This window comes from Jaculus jaculus, chromosome 1, assembly GCF_020740685.1.
Source record: "Jaculus jaculus isolate mJacJac1 chromosome 1, mJacJac1.mat.Y.cur, whole genome shotgun sequence".
In the NCBI taxonomy this organism is placed as follows: domain Eukaryota; kingdom Metazoa; phylum Chordata; class Mammalia; order Rodentia; family Dipodidae; genus Jaculus; species Jaculus jaculus.
The window spans coordinates 64,663,584-64,685,740 of NC_059102.1; the positions used below are offsets into that span (position 1 = coordinate 64,663,584).

At 44.4% G+C, this 22,157-nt stretch overlaps 1 protein-coding gene across 1 annotated transcript; it reads right to left on the bottom strand.

Annotated features, from left to right (window-relative positions):
• Positions 1-3,517: 3,517 nt before the first annotated feature.
• Positions 3,518-16,335, bottom strand: C1H9orf40 (chromosome 1 C9orf40 homolog). Its single transcript, XM_045135326.1, has 2 exons — positions 15,955-16,335; positions 3,518-4,695 (listed from the first exon to the last, which is right to left on the bottom strand). The coding sequence occupies exons 1-2, from the start codon at positions 16,333-16,335 to the stop codon at positions 4,537-4,539; spliced, it is 540 nt and encodes a 179-aa protein (XP_044991261.1). The 3' UTR covers positions 3,518-4,536.
• Between the last annotated feature and the right edge of the window lie 5,822 nt (positions 16,336-22,157).

The following is a 22,157-nucleotide window of genomic DNA, read 5'->3' on the forward strand; positions in this document are numbered from 1 at the left end:
GTGCACCAGGTGGCACATCATCTGGAGTTTGTTTGCAGTAGCTAAAGGCCCTGTTGCACCCATTCTCTCTAATAAATTAAAATATTTAAAAAAACTGTAAATACCCAAAGTATGAAACTTCTAGGAGAAAACAACAGAACATAATTCATGCATTTGTGTGACCTTAGTGTGGGAAGTGACAGATGGATTTAAGGCAAATAACACCTCCACAACAAAAGAAACAAAGTGAAGTGACAATTTATAGACTGGGAGAAAGTAGTTTCAAACTATGCATCTGAGCCAGGAGCACTATGGAGGCTGAGGAAGAAGTATAGAGTTTTAAGCTAGCCTGGGCTACAGTGAGACCCTGCCTTGAAAAAAATAAAATATATCTTTTAAGTTAACATCTAAATTTTATAAGGAACTCAAACAACTCAGTAGCCATGTGACCCTATTTCAAGTGCAGAAAATAGGGAACACGGCTGGTGGGGAAGAAATGAATAGAACACTTTGCATAACAGAATACAAGATCCTCTGCCTATTAAGACCAGAAATACCCTATGGTTTAGCAATGCCAGATGGTGGCTACATCTTCAAAGAAAATGAACCCAATATGTCAGAGTAGCATCCCTCCTATGTTTATTGTAGTACTGTTTATGAAAGCCAAGATATGAAATCAATCTGTCCATCAAAGGGTTAAATAAAGAAAATGTGATGTCTCTCTCTCGCACACACAAGAGCAATGGAGTACCATTTAACAGTACCATTTTATTTTCATTTTTGGTTTTTCAAGGTAGGGTCTCACTCTAGCCCAGCTGACCTGGAACTCACTATGTAGTCTCAGGGTGGCCTCAAACTCAGAGATCCTCCTACCTCTTCCTCCCGAATGCTGGGATTAAAGGCAGGCATGCGCCACCATGCCCAGCAAGAGTACCATTTGAAAACAAAATTCTACCATTTAAGATGGATGAATCTGGAAAAATATTACATAAGGCAGATCCACAGAGGGAAATACTGAATAATCTCACTAAGGGAGAATCTAAAAATGTTGACGTCACAAGAATAGGAGTCAGCACGCGTTTGGACTGTTAAAGAGGACAGTGACAGATGGGCACATGTTGGGACACATGTAGTTAAGACAGGATAAGTGTATTTAAAACTGTCAGAAATAGTCTATGACCATATCATCCCAAATGCTCCCATTCTCATCTAAAAATGCAAGGCAAATGAGACAGAAAGTAGACTGCTTGGGGCCACAGGGTGAAGCTGGGGGATTATGAGAAATGGCTAATGGCTATGAAAATATTTGTGATGAAAGTTGTGTAACATCGTGACAGTTACACAACTTTAAAAAAAAATTTTTTTTAATTTATTTGAGAGAAGAGGAAGAGAGAGAGAATGGGCACACCAGGGCCTCCAACCACTGCGAATGAACTCCAGACACGTGCGCACCCTTGCGCATCTGGATAATGTGGGTCCTAGGGAATGGAACTTGGGTCCTTTGGCTTTGCAGGCAAACACCTTAACCACTAACCCATCCCTCCCGCCCATGTTACACAACTTTTTGAAAATACTAAAACCAGGGCTGGAGAGACGGCTTAACAGTTAAGGAAGGCATTTTCCTCCAAAGCCTAGAGACCCAGATTCAAGTCCCCAGGACCCATGTAAGCCAGATGCACAAGATGGCCCTGGCATGCCCATTCTCTCGCTCAAATAAATACAATACAATAAAATAAATTACAAAAAATCCCCTAAAAACAGCTAGATTGTACACTTGAAGTGGGCAAATTGTGTATATGAATAAAGCTGTTGAAACATAATGGCGGGGGGAAGTCAACTAAAAATATAGATACAAAAGCCAAATGGAAACTTATTAAAAGGTCATTAAAAGCTAGAGAGCCAGGCATGGTGATGCACACTTTTTTTTGTTGTTGTTTCATTTTTATTCATTTATTTATTTATTTGAGAGTGACAGACACAGAAAGACAGATAGAGGGAGAGAAAGAGAATGGGCGCGCCAGGGCTTCCAGCCTCTGCAAATGAACTCCAGATGCGTGCGCCCCCTTGTGCATCTGGCTAACGTGGGACCTGGGGAACCAAGCCTCAAACCGGGGTCCATAGGCTTCACAGGTGAGCACTTAACCGCTAAGCCATCTCTCCAGCCCGGTGATGCACACTTTTAATCCCTGCACTCAAGAGGCAGAGGTAGGAGGATCACGGTGAATTCAAGGCCACTCTGAGGCTATATAGTGAATTCCAGGTCAGCCTGGCTAGAATGAGACCCTACCTTGAAAAAAATAAAATAAAATACATTTAGGGCTGGGAGATGGATCAGTGGTTAAAGGCATTTGTTTGCAAAACCCTGACAGCCTGGGTTGGGCTCCCTAGTACCCATGAAAAGCCAGATGCACAAAATGGCACCTTTGGAGTTCATTTACAGTGGTAAGAGGCTCCAGGGCACCTATTTTCTATCTCTCTAGTCTCAAAAAAAAAAAAAAAAAAAAAAATTCAAAGACCAGTATAGTGGCACACAAAGTCAGGAAGCTGAGGTAGGAGGATTGCTGTGAGTTCAAGGCCAGCCTGTAACTACATAATGAATTCTACATTAGCCTGGGCTAGAATGTGACCCTATCTCAAAAAAATTAAATAAATAATTAAAAATACAACATAATGGCATAAGATTTGGAGAAGCATTCAAGTGGTTTTTGGGGTGGGGCTTTTCAAGAGGGCATATTTATTCCCCCAGCTGATTATCCTTCTCAGACATTTCAGTTCCTTTACCAGAGCTAAATTCACACTTGTCTTCAATCAGGTATTCATACATTTGTATGAACAGCTTTAATGTTTAAAACCGTTTTACTCTGAAATTACTATTTACAGAATATTTCTGTTTCTACACAATCAATCCACACAGACTTACCTTTTATTTCACACTATACAGAATCCTATAACAGGCTTTTTTCTGCCATCCATCACCCATAATTTATATTACTTAACTAACCTCTTGGCAATCAACTTTTTGCCCTACCATCTTTGGGTAAGTGACCTAACTTTGTAATTTCCATTCACAGAAGTAAAACTATTGGCATTACCTCCCCATTAATAGCAAGAATGCAGACTGAGCATGCCCTAGCCTCTAGGCTCAATGTCCATAGAGGGATGTGGGATAGTCCATTTGCTATTGGTCTGGGAAAATGCAGTAGAGAACAAGGCATTTTCCTACCTTCAAATTAAACAGAAGAGAAGAAAGTTTTCCATTATTTTATATTTATCCTGAAACTTCTAGTCACAGTTACAGCAGAAAAAAACAGTAAGAAGCCGGTTTATACTCTAATGACTTGCTGGCTCTACTTTAAACAAGAGGTGCATATAAAGTACTTAGAGCCCTAGACAACAAATGTTGTCACTCTGAGGTAGACACTATTTATCACTTCTCCACATTTTACATTTAATATCAACAAAATATAATATAGTGACAAGCTATTCAGTAACAAAGCCAACATTCTGGATGCAGTACAAAAATTAAATTAGTCATTGATACATAACTCAAACACAAATTGTTAATTTATTTTTAACAACAAAATAGTAGCAGTAACAAAGTAACTTAGCCATCAGCAGAGCAAAACAAGGACAAAACTAATGAACAGGCGTATATCAGCTCAAATTAGTCATCACCTTTAACTAGGAAAAACTATCATTGGTCTAGTGGCTCCCAGCCCTGTCTGCACATTAGAGAAAGGAAGGAGAGGACTGGTGTGTGAAGTGTCAACATGTAAGGCCCACTTCCAGAAGATTAAATGAAATGTCTTGAATGGGGCTCATGTAAAGGCTTTTAAAGTGTTGAGAACTACAGGTCTAAAGTAGTAACAAAAATGCCCTCAAAGTAATTAAAGTCAATAAACTGATCATAGAATAAATTCTTTTCTTTTTATCTTAGAAGGGGGAGGGGCAGGCACCCACTTCCCATTGTTTTGATTGCCATAGCAGTTTAACAGACATCAAATATCGAAAGTTAAAATGCTTCCCAAATTGAAATTCTCAAAAGTTCAATTTACAAAGTTCTTTTAGAACATTATCAGCTTTCAGAAAGTATCTCCCACATGGTAATTTTGCATAGATATTCAAGTCACCGATTTGTTCAGCTGAGTCAGTAGATGTACTAGAAAATATTTTAATACTAGTTCTATAAAATTATATTCACTGCATATTCCACAAACTTTTTATCAGTGCAAAGATTTGACAGAGGAAGACAGGTAGGTGTGCTTCCCATCTATTTCTACAACTGCCAGACTCCTTTCTGTAAGACTAGTGTATCTTCACAGTTAGATCCCAAACAAAACTATCTACATTAAAAAACATGTACAGAAAATATTTCACCTATAACTCTACCATATCCTTGATAAATCCCTACTGGGAGTTCCGTAGTAACTATAGTTAATTATTGTCAAAATAGTTTTTACTTATTTTTCAGGTCTAGAAACAATGTCAAGTATGGAAAGTTACTTTTTCCTTAGGTCTCTGCAAATTTAGTAAATTCTATTTTGTCAGCAGTTCTTGTCAAGACTCCATGTCAATCTCAGCCACTCCATTCTTGTCCTGAAGTGTTGTCTCGGTCAGGCTGTCTTCACTCACTCCTTGGATATCTGCCAGGTCGATAGGTGGTAAAGGATTCCTCCAGTACTGGAATGTATTATACTGCCAAAACTCTTCATTGTACTATAAAGATAAAAATAAATAAATCCCTGGCTTAGAAGGTGTTTTCCCCCCCCTCCCCAGGACATACCTTTCATTTAGCCAATCAGGGTGACACACATCTGTAATCACAGAACTCAGAACCAAGACAGGAGACTGTAAGTTCAAGGTTGGCCTGGGCCACTAGTGAGACCCTGTCTCACAAACATAAAAACTGGGACTGGGGAGATATTTGTAGTACAAGCATGACGACTTGAGTTTGAATCAGCAGCATCCAGGTCAAAGCAGGCATGGTAGCGCATACTTACAATCTCACTTCTGTGGAGGCAGAGACAGAAGGGTCCCTAGGGTCAGTTGGCTAGCTAGTCCAGCCAAATCAATGAGCTCTAGGTTCAGGGAGTGACCCTGCCTCGAGAAATAAGGTGGACTATCATAAGAGGAGGAAAAGATCAAGACATCAAAAGGAAAAGAGAGACTGATTGAGATGGGGAGGGGGTATGATGGAGAATGGAGTTTCAAAGGGGCAAGTGGGGGGAGGGAGGGTATTACCATGGGGTATTTTTTATAATCATGGAAGTTGTTAATAAAAAGATAATAAATAAATAAATAAAATTAAAAGAAATAAGGTGGACTGTGGGTAAGGAAGACAGCTGACGTATACTTCCTGCCTCCAAAGGTTCACATACCACAAATACACAAATTAGAAAAGAAAAAGAGAGAAAGAAAGAAATTTGAGCTGAGGAGATGGCTGAGCAGTTAAGGCACTTGCTTGCAAAATATAAGGACCAGGTTCAATTCCCCAGTACCCACGTCAGCCAGATGCATAAAGGTAGCACGTGTGTCTGGAGTTCCTGGAGGCCCTGGCATTCCCATTCTCTCTCAGCCTCTTTCTCTCAAAACAAAACAACAACAACAAAAAAAAACTATACATACAAAGACTTGTTTTTAATTCCTAGTTTGAAAACTAAACTCACATATATTTGCAGTCTTATTTTTCAGTTTCAACAAATACACATTTTAAATTTTGCTTAATCAGAGTACTTCATTGGCTAAATAATATTTATGTGTTTTAATGCTGTGGATCTGTAAAAGTACTAAATTTAGAAGAAATTCCTTTAAGAGCATCTTTTCAGAATTTTCTAATTTTTCACCTAAAGAAAAATAATCTTAAACCGGGCGTGGTGGCGCACACCTTTAATCCCAGCACTCGGGAGGCAGAGGTAGGAGGATTGCCGTGAGTTCGAGATCACCCTGAGACTCCACAGTGAATTCCAGGTCAACCTGGGCTGGAGTAAGACCCTACCTTGAAAAACAAACAAAAAAAAATCTTAATTTTTTAACTTTCAATAAGGAAAATAAGACTTTAAAAATATACATACTTTCATAACATTTTTGGTTCTCTCCCTAAGGTACAGCACTATGAGATCAACTTTACATAAGTTAAATATTCTGATGACTTTCTAGATAGTTTGACATAAATATGGAGAATAGGAAAACTGAATTGATAACTTGACTGGTTCAAGGCATAACTAAGTTATCAAAGGTTATCAAGCCAAATGAGGGCCAGCCCCTTTAAAACTAAGCTGCCTTTTCTGGTTACACAATTATTGCAAGTAATGAAGTAAGAACTGGCACAATTTCAAGCATATTTAAAATATTTTATGCAAAGAATGCAGCACTGGAATTACACATGGGCTTCCACAGTGAGGCAGGTCACCATACCTCTGTATGTCTCTGTCATGTTATTACCTCCAATTATACTTGACAGAGCAATGCTAGCCACTAGAAATACACATGTGCACTTGCTAGCATCCACAGTTAGGAAGAAAGAAAGAGACAGAGATGGGGGGGGTGGAGGGGTGGGGGGGGAGGGAAGAAGGGAGGGAGGAGGGAGGGAGAGAGACAGTAAGAACCTGGAGATCTTACTTGAACTAATATACAGTTTTAACATGTGGTCAATATTTTAAAAATTAATGGTAGAATACATTCTTCCTGTCATAACAGGCTTTCAAAAACTGACATATTTAACAGTTCTAACACTATTCATACCACCTACAGTTCAACACTCAACGGCTATGTGGCCGGTGGAGAGTACAGACCTATAAGAAGTCTTATTAGGGAACTCATTCGCTGTATTTTGAACTTTAAGGCTTTCAGAAACAGCCTTCTGAGAACTTAATACCAGGATAAAAATATAAGTCAAATGGGCTGGAGAGATGCCTTAGCAGTTAAGCACTTGCCTGTGAAGCCTAAGGATCCTGGTTCGAGGCTTGATTCTCCAAAACCCGTGTAAGCCAGATGCACAAGGTGGTGCATGCATCTGGAGTTATTTTGCAATGGCTGGAGGCCCTGGTGCGCCCATTCTCTCTATCTCTCGGCCTTCCTCTCTCTCTCTGTCACTCTCAAGTAAATAAATGAAAAAAAAAAAGTGTGTGTGTGTGTGTAAGGATATAAAAATTTTGCTTTAATAAGCAAATGAGGCCAAAATGAGGATTGAGTTCTCTCTCCCTTTTAAATTATCCATTTATGAATACATACCAAAAAAGTTACTTTAATGGTGTTAGTATAACCTTGTGACTAAAATCACACGCTATGCCACCCAACAGAATTGGGTCTGCATGGTAGCTCTATTACCCAGACTCGTATCTTCACCTCACTGGTTACATGAAGTAGTACTGGGAGAATTAAGGATTTAATTAAGGAGGATTTTTTTTCCTTCCTCACCTTCCCCCTTCTGAAAAAGCCCACTCACTACCTGAAGACTCAGGACGACTGTGCTCCTGTCTTGTGAGTCAGCCCTGGCAGCTTGTGCTTTTCCCAAATAAAAGCTTTCATCTTTGCCTCAGAGTGGTTTGTGTGGTCTCGGTCACTCCCAAACCTTACATCTGGTGCCGTGACTCTAACAGGAGGCTCCCAGTTGCCCTCTCCAGAGGCCAGACCTCCTTTCCCCACTGACCAGACCACTGCACTGCCACTGACTCTCTGACAGCCCCAGACCATCTGCTAGGAACAGGCTCCTCCACACACCACAACTTGACCACTCTTCTCCCTTCCTTCATCTCCTCCTCCCTCCTCGGTAAGTGTCCCTCTTGGGTTGACCTGCTATCAGGTTCAATCCCTCCTCATGGAAGCCTTGCCGGTACACCAGGCTACATCTCTCACCCACTTTTGGGCACCAGCCCCAGGTATCGAGAAAAACACACGCTTGACACCTCAGGTCTCTTGGTCTCTGGTCTACCACACCCTAAGGGGTGCCTTTTGGTTCAATTGCACTGGTCTCGGGATAATTTCACTCCCTCCCTCCACCTCCTGAGGTCTTATCTTTCACTGCCAGCCGCCTATTGCATTGGGAGCACAGGCGCCTGCCTTGCCCACTAACAGGCTAAACAGCTGACACTTGCGACCTGTATGGCCTCTGCCCACGTGGGAGGTGCAGGCTCTGTTCACCCTAAGGGGCCTGGGGGTCATACTGATGTTCTGTGTGTGAATGAGCTTAAGCCCTGGTTCCTTTCTCTCACCCTTGTTTTGCTCCTTCTCTGCCTCCTCTCACTGGCCCTCTTACTATACTCTCACACTTCCATGGGAAATAAAACCTCTAAACCAATTTCTATTACCCCCTCCTTGCCTGACTCTCTAAGAACTTAAAGCCTCTATGACTCTTAGATGACATCAAACCTTGCTGTCTGATCTTTCTCTACAACACTGCCTGGCTACAATATAAGCTGAACAATGGGTCCAAATGGCCAGAAAATGGTACTTTTGATTTCCAAATTCTTACTGATTTAGAAAACTTCTGGAAACGTACAGGAAGGTGGTCAGAAATACCCTATATTCAGGCACTTTTCACTCTGCATGCACAGCCTTCTCTCTCTCCAATCTACCTGCACTTCTAACCAGGTCATTCTACACAAGGTCTCAGGAAAGTACTCTAATTCCACCCCTTCCCCTATACTTGTCCTTACCCTCTGCTTTTGACCCAGACCCCATAAATTACTTGGTCCCAACAGCTCCCTCAGCCCCTCCTGATCCCCTGCCTGGTACCCACACTCCTCTTCATTCCCTTCATCTGCCTCCTATTCCACCTCTGTGGCCCCTGCCACCACCATCTCCCATCTCTTCTCCTCCTCTTTCCCCTCCTGTCCAACATACTCTTTCTTGCAGGGACAAAATGTACCCTTTGCATGAGGTCCCCAGGCACTGAAGGAATCGTTTGTGCTCATGTTCCTTATACCATGACTGATTTATCCCAGATTGAAACATATCTATGGTCTTTCTCCACTGCTCCAACGTGTTATACCAAGAAATTTTGCTACCTCATCCAGGCCCATGACCTAACCTGGCATGATCTCCTTGTAGTTCTTTCCTCCACTCTCACTCCTGATAAACAGCAATGTGTCTGGGTGGCCACTGAGGCCCATGCTGATGAGGCTCACCTAACTGATTAACACTTTCCCAGTGGGGACGCTTGCTGTTCCCAGGGAGGACTGTGACTGAAAATACTATGCTCCCACTAACTCCCCCAGATGGGTGGCCCGTGACAGGACAGTTCTTTGCCTCTGCCTGGCCTCCAAAAGGAAACCCATAAATTTGTCTATTTTGACAAACTCCAGATGCTTACCCAGATGCCTATTGAAAATCCAGCTAAGTTTATGGGATGCCTAACTGAGGAACTCACACAATTAACTCACCTCAACCCTGCTTCCCAAGAGGGCATGGTAGTTCTCAATAGCCATTTCCTGTCCCAATCTGCCCAACAGCAGGAAAAAACTACAATGCCTAGCAAAAGGCCCTCAAACCCCTCAGAGAGATCTGCTTGACCTCGCATTTAAAGTTTTTAATAACAGGGAGGACCAGGAACGGATTTAGAGGGTAGCCAGAGACAGACTATAGTCCTAGTTCCTGGCTGCAGCCCTGAGAACTCCTCCAAAGAAGAAGATGGGGCTGCAATGCAATGCTCACCAGAACCCTGCTTCAAGTGTGGCCATACTGCTCACTGGGCAAAATCCTGCTGCAACCCGTGCCTGTAGCCAGGACTGTGTTCCCACTGCAGACGTGCTGGACACTGGAAGGTCAACTGTCCTTCTTTGCCTTGACAAAGTAGGCCAGCCCCTTCCCCTCATCCCCTACAAAAGCCAATCACTGATCTTCTGGGCCTGATGGCTGAAGACTGACAGTATCACCATGGAGGAGGCCAGGGTCACAGACCAGCTGACAGGAAGGACTGTCTCATTGTTATGGGGGACAGTTGGTCAGTCCTGCCATCATCCTACTCTGGTAAGACTTCTCCCTCACTGATCTCTGTGTCAGGTACTGACATCCCATTCCACTCACCCCGCTTCACCCCTCCCTTACCCTGTGTCTTCTGGGACACTCCCCTTTCCCACTCATTTCCTGTAATACTCTCTTGTCCTGTTCTCCTCCTAGGTCGAGATCTTATGCAAAAACTCACTCTCTCTCTCTTACCACTCATACTCTGTCTTCCTCCTCACGTCATCCCCCTCCCTTATAAAGAATCCAAATTTCCGCCTTCCAGTCTCAGAGGTTGATCCCAGGGTTGGGACACTTCCTTGCCTGCACTAGCCTCTCACCACACCTGTCCTCATCAGACTCAAAGACCCCACAACTTTTCCCTGCCATCCTCAATACCCAGTTGTACCTATACATAGCCAAGGACTCAAACCTGTTATTTCTCGCTTCCTGAAAGCCGGCCTTCTTCATCCCACTCATTCCCCTTGTAATACTGATCTTGCCTGTTATCAAACCTGACGGGGACCTACCACTTAGTCCAAGACTTGCGCCTGGTCAAGGCTGCTATTATGTCGATTCATGCAGTAGTTCCCAACCCCTATACTCTCCTCTCTCACACCCCCTCCTCCACTACTCATTTTTCAGTTCTTGACCTCAAAGATGCCGCCTTCTCCATCCCCCTCCACCCTGATTCCGGTGATCTCTTTGCTTTCACCAAGGAGGACCCTGATAATCTCAGGTCACCTTGACTGTCCTTCCCTGGGTTTTAGAAACAGCCCCCACCTATTTGGTCAAGCTCTCTCTGCTGACCTTTTGTCCCTGGCTCTGTTGCCCAGCATACTTTTACAGGATGTAGATGACCTTTTGCTCTGCTCACTCTCTTTCTCTCTCTTTTTTTAAAAATTTATTTATTTGAGAGAGAGAAAGAGACAGACAGACAGAGAAAACAGGAGTGTTGGGGTCTTCAACAAACGAACTCCAGATGCATGCAACCCCTGTGCATCTGGCTTACATGGGTCCTGGAGAATCAAACAGGGATCTTTTGGCTTTGCAGGCAAAGGCCTTAATGGCTGTGGCAGACAGCTTCAGGTTCACTGAGATGAACTTTCAGACCAGGCACAGTTGTGCAGGAAGGGATTTATTGAAGCTTACAGATCCAGGGGAAGTTCCATAATGGCAGAAGAAGCTGGCCTGCCTTCACAGGTCCAAGCAGAGAGAGAGAGAGAGAAGCACACAAGCCTAAAGGTCAAAAGCCACAGCACACTTCAGGAACTCCAGCTAGGCACACTTTGCCTATCTTTAGATTGTAATCAGAAACCCACCACCACACCTCAAGATCACCCACTAACATTGCCTCCAGCCAGGTAGCCAGCAGATGCAAACTACAAACAAATAAACAACTGAATATATTGGGGGCAATCTATTCTATTCAAACCACCACAAAGGCTAAGCCATTTCTCCAGACCTTCCTCTCCCTATGTATCTAAACTACATACTAACAAACTTCTTAAAAATTTCTGGGATATAAGGGATATCAAGTTTCCCCCCAAAACGCTCAACTTTCTTTAACCCAAATGAGGTACCTGAGCTTTCTCCTTATCCTCACCTCATGGCAAGTCACCCTAGACTGCAAACATCTCGTTCTCACCCCTGCCTACCTCTAGGAAAGAAATTCTCTCTTTTCTTGGCTTTGCTGGGTTCCTTAGAATGTGGATTCCAAACTTTGCCCTACTGGCAAAGCCCCTTTACGACAAGGCTAAGGGAAGCCCTCATGAACCTCTAGACCCTAAGTCAGAGACAAATGCTGCCTTCTCCCGCCTGTGCGATGCCCTCTTGGAAGCTCTAGCCCATGCACTTCCAGACCTGCTGCAGTTTTTCTTCTTTATTCCACAAGAAAAGGAGGTATGGCATTGGGAGTTCTGGGTCAAATGAAGGGTCCATCCTTTGCACAGTAGTTTATCTTACTAGAAACCTCTGTCTGGGTCTGGCAACCATGCCTACTTGCTCTTGCTGTAGCTCCTCAAGAGGCACCGAAATTCACTTTTGGGCAACAATTCACTGTCCTCTCCCCTCACAGGGGAGCTCTTGCTTTTCCCAAATAAAAGTTTTCATCTTTGCCTCAGGGTGGTTTGCTCGGTCATGGTCATTCCCAAACCTTACAGTCATGGGTTCAAGGGCACCCTCAGACATAGTGAATTCTAGGTCAGCCTGAGACGCACAAGAATTAAGTCCAAATGGATCAAACACTTTAATATCAGACCTGAAACTGCTAGAGAAAAAAAGTAGGAGAAACCCTTTAACATACTGGTCTTGGCAAAGATTTTCTGAATATAACCCCAGTTGTTCAGGAAATAAAACCACAGATCAACCACTGGGACCTCATAAAATTACGAAGCTTTTGCATGGCAAAGGACACTGTGAATAGAGCAAAGAGGCAACCTACAGAATGGGAGAAAATCTTTGCCAGCTATACATCTGACAGAGGATTAATAATCAGGTATACAAAGAACTCAAAAAACTAAAAATGGGCTACGGAACTAAATAGAGAGTTCTCCAAAGAAGAAATAGAAATGGCAGATAAACATCTAAAAAATGTTCTCCATCCCTAGTCATCAGGGAAATGCAGAATGAAACTATGTTGAGATTCCATCTCACTCCTGTCAGATGGCTACCATCCTGAAAACAAATGACCATAAATGCTGGTGAGTATGCAGAAAAAGAGGAACCCTTCGACACTGTTGGTGGGTCCAGCCATAGTGGAAATCAGTGTGGAGTTTCCTGCAACAGCTAAAAATAAATTTACCATATGACCCAGCGATAGTACTCATAGGTAGGCATATATCCTAAGGACTCATCACACTACCTTAGAGATACTTGCTCAACCATGTTTATTGCTGCTCTATTCACAATAGCTAGGAAATGGAACCAGCCTAGATATCCCTCAATTGATGAGTGGATAATGAAGATGTGGCACATTTACACAATGGAGTTCTACTCAGTGGTAAAGAAAAATGAAATTATGAAATTTGCAGGAAAATGGATGGATCTGAAAAGGATTATACTTATTGAGGTAACCCAGGCCCAGAAAGCCAAATGTCACATGTTCTCTCTCATATGCAGATCCTAGCTACAAATGACTGGACTTCTATGTGAGTAGGAATAAAACTCAGTAGCAGAGGCCAGTAAGCTAGAAAGGGAAGGGGGGGGGTGCACAATAGGATGGTATGATATATATGTAAGGAGAACAGATTAATGGGGGTGGAAAGGCCTAAGTGAGGTCTGGGGAAGAGGCTGAGTAAAGGAAAGGTGGAGGGAGGGCTAATCAAAATCTAAGAGGATATAAATATGTCATATGGAAACCTACTTTTTTGGACAATGAAACACTCAGAAGCTATAGATTGTTACTACAAAATTTTCAGTTCCAGGGACGGGATACCTTCCAGTGACTTGTTGGCCAGGGAGGTCCCTGATGCCCCCAAAACATTACAGGTCATTGCTGAGGCTCTTGGTTTCCCACCAGGAATAGATGGTGTAGCAGACAGCTGCAGGTTCACTGAGATGAACTTCCAGACCAAGCACAGTTATGGAGGAAAGGATATTTATTGAAGCTTACAGATCCAGGGGAAGTTCCATAATGGCAGAAGAAACTGCCTGCCTCACAGGACCAAGCAGAGACAGAAGCACAAGCCTAAAAGCCAAAAAGCCACACAGCACAACACACTTCAGCAACTCCAGCTAGGTACACTTTGCATATCTTTAGATTGAAACCTAAAACCCACCACCATGTCTTAAGATCCACCCAGTGGTACTACCTCCAGCCAGGTGTCTGCAGATGCAAACTACAAACAAACAATTGAATATATTGGGGGGCATCTATTTTATTCAAACTACCACAGATGGTAAGACCCTACTGCTGAAGACTCCACACACTTGGGTTGCAAGCTCACTGAAAAATCCTGCTGTAGCTGAGCTGAAACCTCCTCCATGTAGAACATCTGACAGAAAGCTGGAAAAAGCTGCACTGCATGCAGTTCAATGGGAGAGACAGAAATCACCAGTGGAGATACACAACAGTGAACACTGCAAGCCTTAAATTTGGCCAGCCAAGCCAAATGAGCCAACAGGTGCAATAATGGCATGTCTGTTATGGGGGAAACCAACCGCTCTCTAACTGGACTGGAGGTCTGCTCCACAGGAGGGAATACATAGCTGATACTGAAAACCTACAACAGGGGTAGTCATGAGCCCTACGGATGTAACATCTGCTGGTATCTGGCTAAATGTATATACTATGCTCACCAAACTATCCAGTGAGCAGTTCTCTTAATGTTCACATTCATATATTAATGCTACTCTCTTTTCAGATGGCAGTGACCTTGGGATGACTCAGAAAGCACCATGGTGCTGAAAAGAAGTGACAGAAGAGTGCCAGCACTGAAATATCTCTATCACATTGTCCAAGGCTCAGGGTCCATTGTGGAAGAGGTGATAGAAAGAATGTAAGAGCTAAAAGAGTGTATGAGTCCTTACAATGTACTCTTCCGACACAAAATGGCCTGGCCTGGATATCCATGACCTTACAGTGCCTGACACTACCTACGCAAGACCATCATAATAGGAGGAAGAGATCATGACATCAAAATAAAAAAGAGACTGATTGAGGCGTGTGGGGGGAGGGGCGGCAGGGGATATGATGAAGAGTGGAGATCCAAAGAGGAAAGTGTGGGGGTGGGATTATCATGGACTACTGTCTACATTTATGGAAGTTGTCAATAAAAATAATAAAAAAATTCACATATGGGTGGGATGCTAAAATGGCCAAAAATTTCATACTATATAGGACATACCTCTGCACACAACATTCTGCTTTAAGGAAGCTGGTTTTGAATACCTATGAGCAACCTGAAGAAGTGTAGGTAAAGATCATGTTTTCTAACTTCCAAAAAATATTTAATGTACACTTATACACAGAAAAGGTCCTCATAGTATTGAATGATAATATCACATAACTCCAGGAAAAAGTATCTTTCCCAAACATAAAATTTTTACTACCTTACTAGATTTTTTATGAAGAAATATTTAACATAGGCCATAAACTAAGTTAAAAGCTTCTAACAGTCACAGTTCAATCTGATATTCAATCCTTTAAAAAACTTATTTATTTTAAAAAACTTATTTGAGAAGGATCGTGTGTACGGCTGTGCAGGTGAGAGGGGCCCCAGGGCCTCGCTGCTAATGCAAACTCCAGACACATGCACCTTTACTGACTACATGGGTATTGGGAAATCCTACCAGGGCTGGGAAGGATTTGCAAGCAAGTGCCTTTCACCTCTGAACCATCTCTCCAGCCCCAATTATCCTTTCTCCTAGGACTAGTTTATTTATTTATCTTTTTTAATTTTTATTTATTTGAGAGTGACAGAGAGAGAAAGAGGCAGAGAGAGAAAGAATGGGCACGCCAGGGCTTCCAGCCACTGCAAACGAACTCCAGACCCGTGCGCCCCCTTGTGTATCTGGCTAACGTGGGTCCTGGGGGATCGAGCCTCAAACTGGGGTGCTTAGGCTTCACAGGCAAGCGCTTAACTGCTAAGCCATCTCTCCAGCCCTCTCCTAAGACTAGTTTTAAGGCTGGGTTTTAAGAAGTCTTTTCCAAAGACACGACCTCTCTGCTAAAAGAGCTCTTCATGCCCGCAGAATGTCCAATTAACTGATAGATACCGCTTAAGTCATTCTCTTGGAATTCTGCCACAAAATTAAGAAAGGCGGGCGTGCTACACGGTTCTTGGCAGCCGAACCTCTGCGTTCACGGCCGGTATGTTTACGACGCAGCCAGCGGGGTCAGGACGGCCGCTCCAGCAGGCCTCCTACTAAGTGCCCCGGCGGCAGCGCCCAGGCCCAGAGCCCGCCTCCCCGAGGTCCACCCACCGGCTTCCAGCCGGTCACTCTTCCAAAACACTGCCAGGGCTCGACGGAGGTCCTCCGCGGTCCCCGGGGCCAGCGTCCCTCCCCACTAGCCCCCGTCCCGCTTCCCCGTACCTGGCGCGCCGCGGACCCCCAGGCGCCCGGCGGGGGCCCCTGCGCCCCGTCGTGGGCCCCGCCCGTGAGCGGCCGGGCGTCACGGGGCTCCTCCCCCGGCCCGCGGGGCTGCGCGGGCGGCGGCGGCAGCGGCGGCGGCGGCGTCCCGCCGGGGTCCCGGCCACGGCTCTCGGGCTCCTCGCCGTCCGCGGTGCCGCGGCGCTTGCTGGGCGACGCCGCTGGCTCGGCCATGGCGCCCGCGTCGATTCTGCGCTTCCGGGGCCGCGCAGCCCCCGACGGCGGAGTCCAGAGCGGCGGCGGCTCCTCGGGGAAGCCGCAGAGCAGCAGCCGCTTGCAGGGCACGTGCAGCGCCAGCGGCTCGGCTGCGCGCCGCTTGGCCATGGGCCTGGAGCTCGGGCGGGGCGGGGCGGGGCGGGGCGCGCGGCGCGGCCCGAACGCGCTGCCGCAACCGCGAAGCGAGGCGGCGGAGATTCGAACCTGCGCAGAGCGCGAGCGCCGTGCCGGCGTCCCCGCTGGTTGGCGGAGACTCCCGAGCGCCCTCGCGGCCGGAAGTGCGCGCCGCGGCGGGCGGGCGGGCGGAGCGCGGCGGGCGCCGTCCTCCGGAGCCGCGCAGTGCCCGGGCACGGGGCAGCGCGTCCCGCCTCGCTCCTTGCAGGAGGTGCCAGGGGTTGGGACGTCCTTTCGCTGTCGTTGACCGTGCACGGCTCCGCGCGAGTACACGGGATTATTCCGAGTTTAAAGCCCGGGAGCGGGCGGCTTTAAGGGAGGCTGCTTTGCGGGGGGAGCCGGGCGAAGGGCTTAGCGGAGCATGCAAAAACGCGGGGAAGCGCTCCGCCGCGCCGCGCCCTCTCTCGACTGACGCCGCACCTCCAGGTGCGCTCTTCCGCTTCAGCTCTTCTGTTTCTAACCGAAACGAGATTGTTGGGAGTTAAAGTTACGTCAACCCCGGGGTCCCTGCTCACGCTGCAGTGGTGTCGGAGATACCAGGAACCTCCCTGTCTACTGCCAAGCGAAATGAGACGGACCCGACCGCGGAGGTTACCATAGCTTGTTTCAGTTGCCTGATCACAGCAGTGGCCCAGTGCACACAGCCATCACTCTAAAGTTTACCTTGTCATCGCCTCATGTCCCCTATCCTCAGGTAATTACAGATTTACCTTCCTATGAGGAGTGATGCAGAATACAGTTTTTATTTGGTTTCGTTCCCTCCACATAAATATTTTGAGGTTCATCAAGGCTTTGTTCTTTTTACTACCTACGTAGTGTTTCTTCGAATGGGTGTGACAACTTATTTTGTGTCGGTGGGTATGTGGGTTACTGAGAGCATTTTTGTAAAGGCTATGTATGGACATTTTGCTGTTTCTCCCAGAATAACACTGTTTTACTATTTGTCACATTCTCATTTGGTGATCACTGTGAAATAGTATCATGGCCTCAATTTGCATTTTCCTCAATAAAGTTGGACATCTTTTTATATATTTAGACCATTCCTGCTATAGAAATACTAGCTTTTTACCTTTCATGATGTCTTTTGCTAAACAATTCTAAATTTAAATGTGGTTTCAAAATCTGTCCTTTGCTTAGTTTGTATATGGTTTTGGTCTCCTTTAGGTCCTGACGGCTCAGTTTTTATGTAGCAAAGTACATAAGTGTATCTGTTTTGGTTTGCACATGGTATGTAAGAAACCCTAACCTGAGCTGGGGACATAACTCAGTAGTTAAGAGGTTCTTGCTTTCAGAGCCTCTCAGCCTGGGATTTCCCAGTATCCATGTGAAGCTGGATGCGAAGTGTTGTGTGCCCCATGTACTTACACACACAAATAAATGAAGTTTGGAAAACCCTGGCCCAAATCCAAAACATTTTATAGTTTTACTTTTTGCTTCCATATTTAAATCGATTTCATCCACTTGGAATTGATTTGCATGCCCATGAGTAAGGAGTTCACTGCTACTCCTCCAAGAAACTTTTTTTTTTTAAGAGAGGAAGAGAACTGGCGTACCACGTAGTGGGCATGTGTGACCTTGCATTCACCTCACATAGTCTTCTCAGGCAATCATCCTATCCACTAAGCAACCTCTCCAGCCCTTTTGTTTTTTGAGGTAGGGTCTTGCTGTAGGCCAGCCTGACCTGGAATTCATTATGTACTCACGTTGGCCTTGAACTCACAGGATCCTCCTACCTCAGCCTCCCAAGTGATGGGTTGTCTCCCTGTTTTGCTGTGCCTGCTCTGTGATAACTCCAGGTCTCGTTAGTACATGGAACTGGGAGCTCTCTCATCAGCTTCACCAGTCTGCTTGCTGCAGTACAACAGTGCCTAAATTATTATAGCTTTATGAAAAGGTTTTAGTAGCTGTAGAACAATTCTAGACATTCTGCTCTTCAAGTACACTAGCCCTTTTTCTTCTTTGTGGAGTCATTTCCTTTTGGAATTTTGAACATTAAAATTGCATTGAAACTACAGATCAGTTTCAGAATTATTTTCATCTTCACAATACCAAATACACTCCTTATTCAAGACTGCAGTTTCAAAGTTACTTAACATTGTACCATTTCACATAAAACATCATCTTTAACCCATTATTTACATTTTAGTGTGTGTGTGTGTGTGTGTGTGCGCGCGCGCACGCGCGCGCGCTCTGCAAACTCCAGATGGAAGTACTACTTGTACATTCTGGCTTTGCATGGGTACTGGGGAATTGAACCAAGGCTGGTTGGCTTTGGAAGAGCCTTTAAGTGCTGAATCACGTCCAAGTCCCTCAACCTGTTTTTATATTGACCCAGTAAGATCTGCTTACTCTACTAATCCAATATTTTTATTTTTATTTGGGGTGCGTATAGTGACCCAGAAGTTACTGTTAGTGTTTTTAAACAAAACAACAAAAAAAGGAAACTTTTATTCTGCTCCCCCCCACCCAATGTCTTCTTGGTAAAGAGAGGATACACACTTTGTTTTTTTTAGGGTCTCATTCTAGGCCAGGCTGACCTGGAACTCATTCTGTAGTCACAATCTGGCCTTCCAGTGATCTGCCTACTTCTGCCCCCTAGTGCTGGGATTAACAGCATGCACCACCATGACCCACCAAATTTACTAAGGCTCACTGTGTTGTTTAGGCCGGTCTCAAACTAGTGGACTCAGGCAATCCTTCCTCGTTTCCACAACAGTGCACACCAGTGGTCTGTGATACACCAGGCTTTATCATGTTTATATTTGGGCTTGTCCTCTTGCCCACTGAAGCCTCACAGCAGTTTAGGGTGGAGAAGTGGTCTTAAGATCTTTCAGCAATATTTTTTTTTTTCCTCAGTCCTGTACAAAGCTCATTTACTATCTGGAACAGGTAGTACAGGTACCATTGCCAATTAAATAAACCTCCCTACTGGGCATCGGCTCCAGGTCAGCTTCTCAGTGAGTCCCACGCTGACCACTGTTTTAAAAACTCTTAACTCACATTTCTAATTATTGCCTCTAGAGATAGAGTAGGGTTTTGTTTCTGTTTTCTCACTGATGTACTCAAGTATCTAGAGTGTACCTGGCATGGATTAGGTTATCTGGTGGAGGACAATCATTCAGGCTTGGGTGTTTCACAGGCACCTATCTCATCACTGCCCACAGTGCCTCCTTTCTACTACTGGATTCATTACTTCACTCCCTGCTGTAACAAAATAACCTGATAAGCAGCAGTGTAAGGAAGTTAAGGCTTATTTTGGCTTACAGTAACAAGTATAGTCTATCATCATGAGGCATGGCAGCAGTAGGAAGTTGGCTGGTCACATTGTATCCTGGGTTAGGAAGCTAAGAACAAACAGGAATGAAGCTAACACTTGAAAGCCCACCCCCCAGTGACTCACTTCCTCCAGCAAGACCCTACCTCCTAACTAGTCTGTAACATTCCCTAAACAGTCAGACCAGCTTAGAATCAAGTGATAAAACAAGGACCTGGAGGGGCTTTTCACATTGTGACCACAACTATTACTCATCCAGGTAATACCAGAAGCACTTTCACCTTACATTGGCTAAAGGGTCATTATTCTCTGAGTAAATATTTTGAAAATCTGCAAAAGACCAGGCAAAACATCAGTTCCTGCCCTCCAGCTCTCTCAAGTGAGGTTTATGCTGGGGAGGTAAATAAGTAAATAAGCACAAGTATCAGACAGTGAAGTAGGGGCAGGCCAAGAGGAGTTGTGAGTGAGGCCTTCTACCTGGAGTCAAGAAGGACCTCCTGTTGAGACTGCCCCGTGAAAACCCAAGGAAAATGTCACAGGGAGAGTGAATCTGGGCAGAACAGTGAGTGTGGAATGTCCAAAAGTACAAAAATAACAAAAGCATGCCTTGCCTGAGCAAGAGTGTGGCTTTTTAGACAGAAAACAAACCCAACATGGCTCAGGGAAATTTGCAGAAGGGACAGAAAGATTGTTAGAGCCAAAAGTTGGGTCATTATGCACAGAGACATTGCCTCCTACTCATAACTGATGGCTAACCCCACAATGCACAACCCACATTCCCCAAGGAGGGTCCTGCGGAGGGGGAACGACAGGGAGGAGGCTAATGATGGTACCAACATGACTGTATACACACTATGTTCGTAACTAATAAAAAATTTTTTTAAAGAGTGTGGCTTTTTTCATTTTGGTGGTTTTGTGTTTTCAAGTTCACTTTTTTCCCTCAAAATGTCTAATCTGTTAACTCTATAATGGTCTGTTTATTTCACACAATGTACTTTTCACCTCCAGTTCCAAGTTGGATCATTGTTACACCTCACATTTTTCTAGATGTTTTGAACATATGGATTACCTTACATGGTGTTAATAAAGTCCTCTACTAATCTTAACATTAATGGTCAGATCTCCTTTTTTTGGTGCTTTCTAACACACATGGAAACTTCTAACTGGCCACAAAATATGTACATTTTACTTTGTTGAGTATTAGGTATTTTTTTTTTACTCCTGTATCCTTGTTCTAAGGGATGAAATATATAGAATATATATAGTTTAACCCTTGGGATTCTGTTTATAAGATGTCAAGAGGAACCTAAATGTTGTCTAGGGTTAATCTCTATTGTTAAAGTGTGTCAGCAACTTCCATCACTGCATCAAAATACCTAAGGAACTCTTAAGAGGAGAGGCTTATTTTGGCTCACGGTTTCAGCCCACAGATGGGTGGCACTGTTGCTTTGTACCTATTGAGCCACAGTCCATCACAGGAGTGTGGTGGAAAAGGCTTATTCATTTCACGGAGACCAGGAAGCAAAGAAACCAGAAGGGGCTGGAGGTCTCAATGTTCCTTCCTTTCAAAGGTATGTCCACAATAACCAAACTTCTTTCCACTTCTTCCTATCTCCTAAAAGTTCCCCCACCTTCCAATTGTACCACAGGCTAGATAGGGGTCCAAGTCTTTTAACACAGGGCCTTTGGGTGACATATCCAAACTGTAGCATGAGGAAATTTTCCTCTGTACCAAACCAAATAATCTACAGTTTAGTTGTGAGGGTTTCTAATTTGCATATGAGCATAAACACTGCAAAGGATGATGATAACTGTGTTGACTGGAAAACAGCACAGTACAGTATGATGTCCGACAACAAAAGTCAAGATATATTTATTGCTTTCTTATTATAAGATTAAGGTTTCCAAAAATCACATAAGATTATAAGTAAGTTTGGGGAACCTCTCATGCAATACAACCCAAATGCTAGTGTGCTTTTTAAGGCACTGAGGTTTGTGCCTGAGGGAACTGGTGCAAAATCAATGTATTTGCTGATACAATAAACTCTGCCCCCCACCCTTTTTTTGACATGGTAGCCTTCTGTGTTCACTCGTAATCTCTGGCAGACTAACTTCCTGGATTCCTTCCTAGGCAGGGCTAAGAGTGGAAAATTACCAAGTCCGAGTAAAATGTCAGGTCCTTCTTCCCTGGCAAGTCTCAGCAGTCACATGGAAAGCCCCTGCCAAAGGTCCTCATGGACCTACCAGTGGTAAACAGTATGAAATGAATCTCGATGATTTAAGTGCTTTTCCTATAACGGCTGCTCCAGAAACCTTTTCTAATGTAGTTCCCCCCCTTATTTTTTTAAAAAAGTTTTTTTTTAACTTTTATTTATTTGAGAGTGACAGAGAAAGAAAGAGACAGACAGAATGTGTGCGCCACGGCCTCCAGCCACTGCAAACGAACTCCACACAAGTGCGCCCCCTTGTGCATCTGGCTAAT

Bases quoted from the DNA above. Each gene is read 5' to 3' on its own strand.
- C1H9orf40 (XM_045135326.1), bottom strand. From the start codon at position 16,335: ATGGCCAAGCGGCGCGCAGCCGAGCCGCTGGCGCTGCACGTGCCCTGC. The intron at 4,696-15,954 runs GTACGGGGAAGC...TTATCTTTATAG, and splicing joins GGGGGTCCGCGGCGCGCCAG to TACAATGAAGAGTTTTGGCA.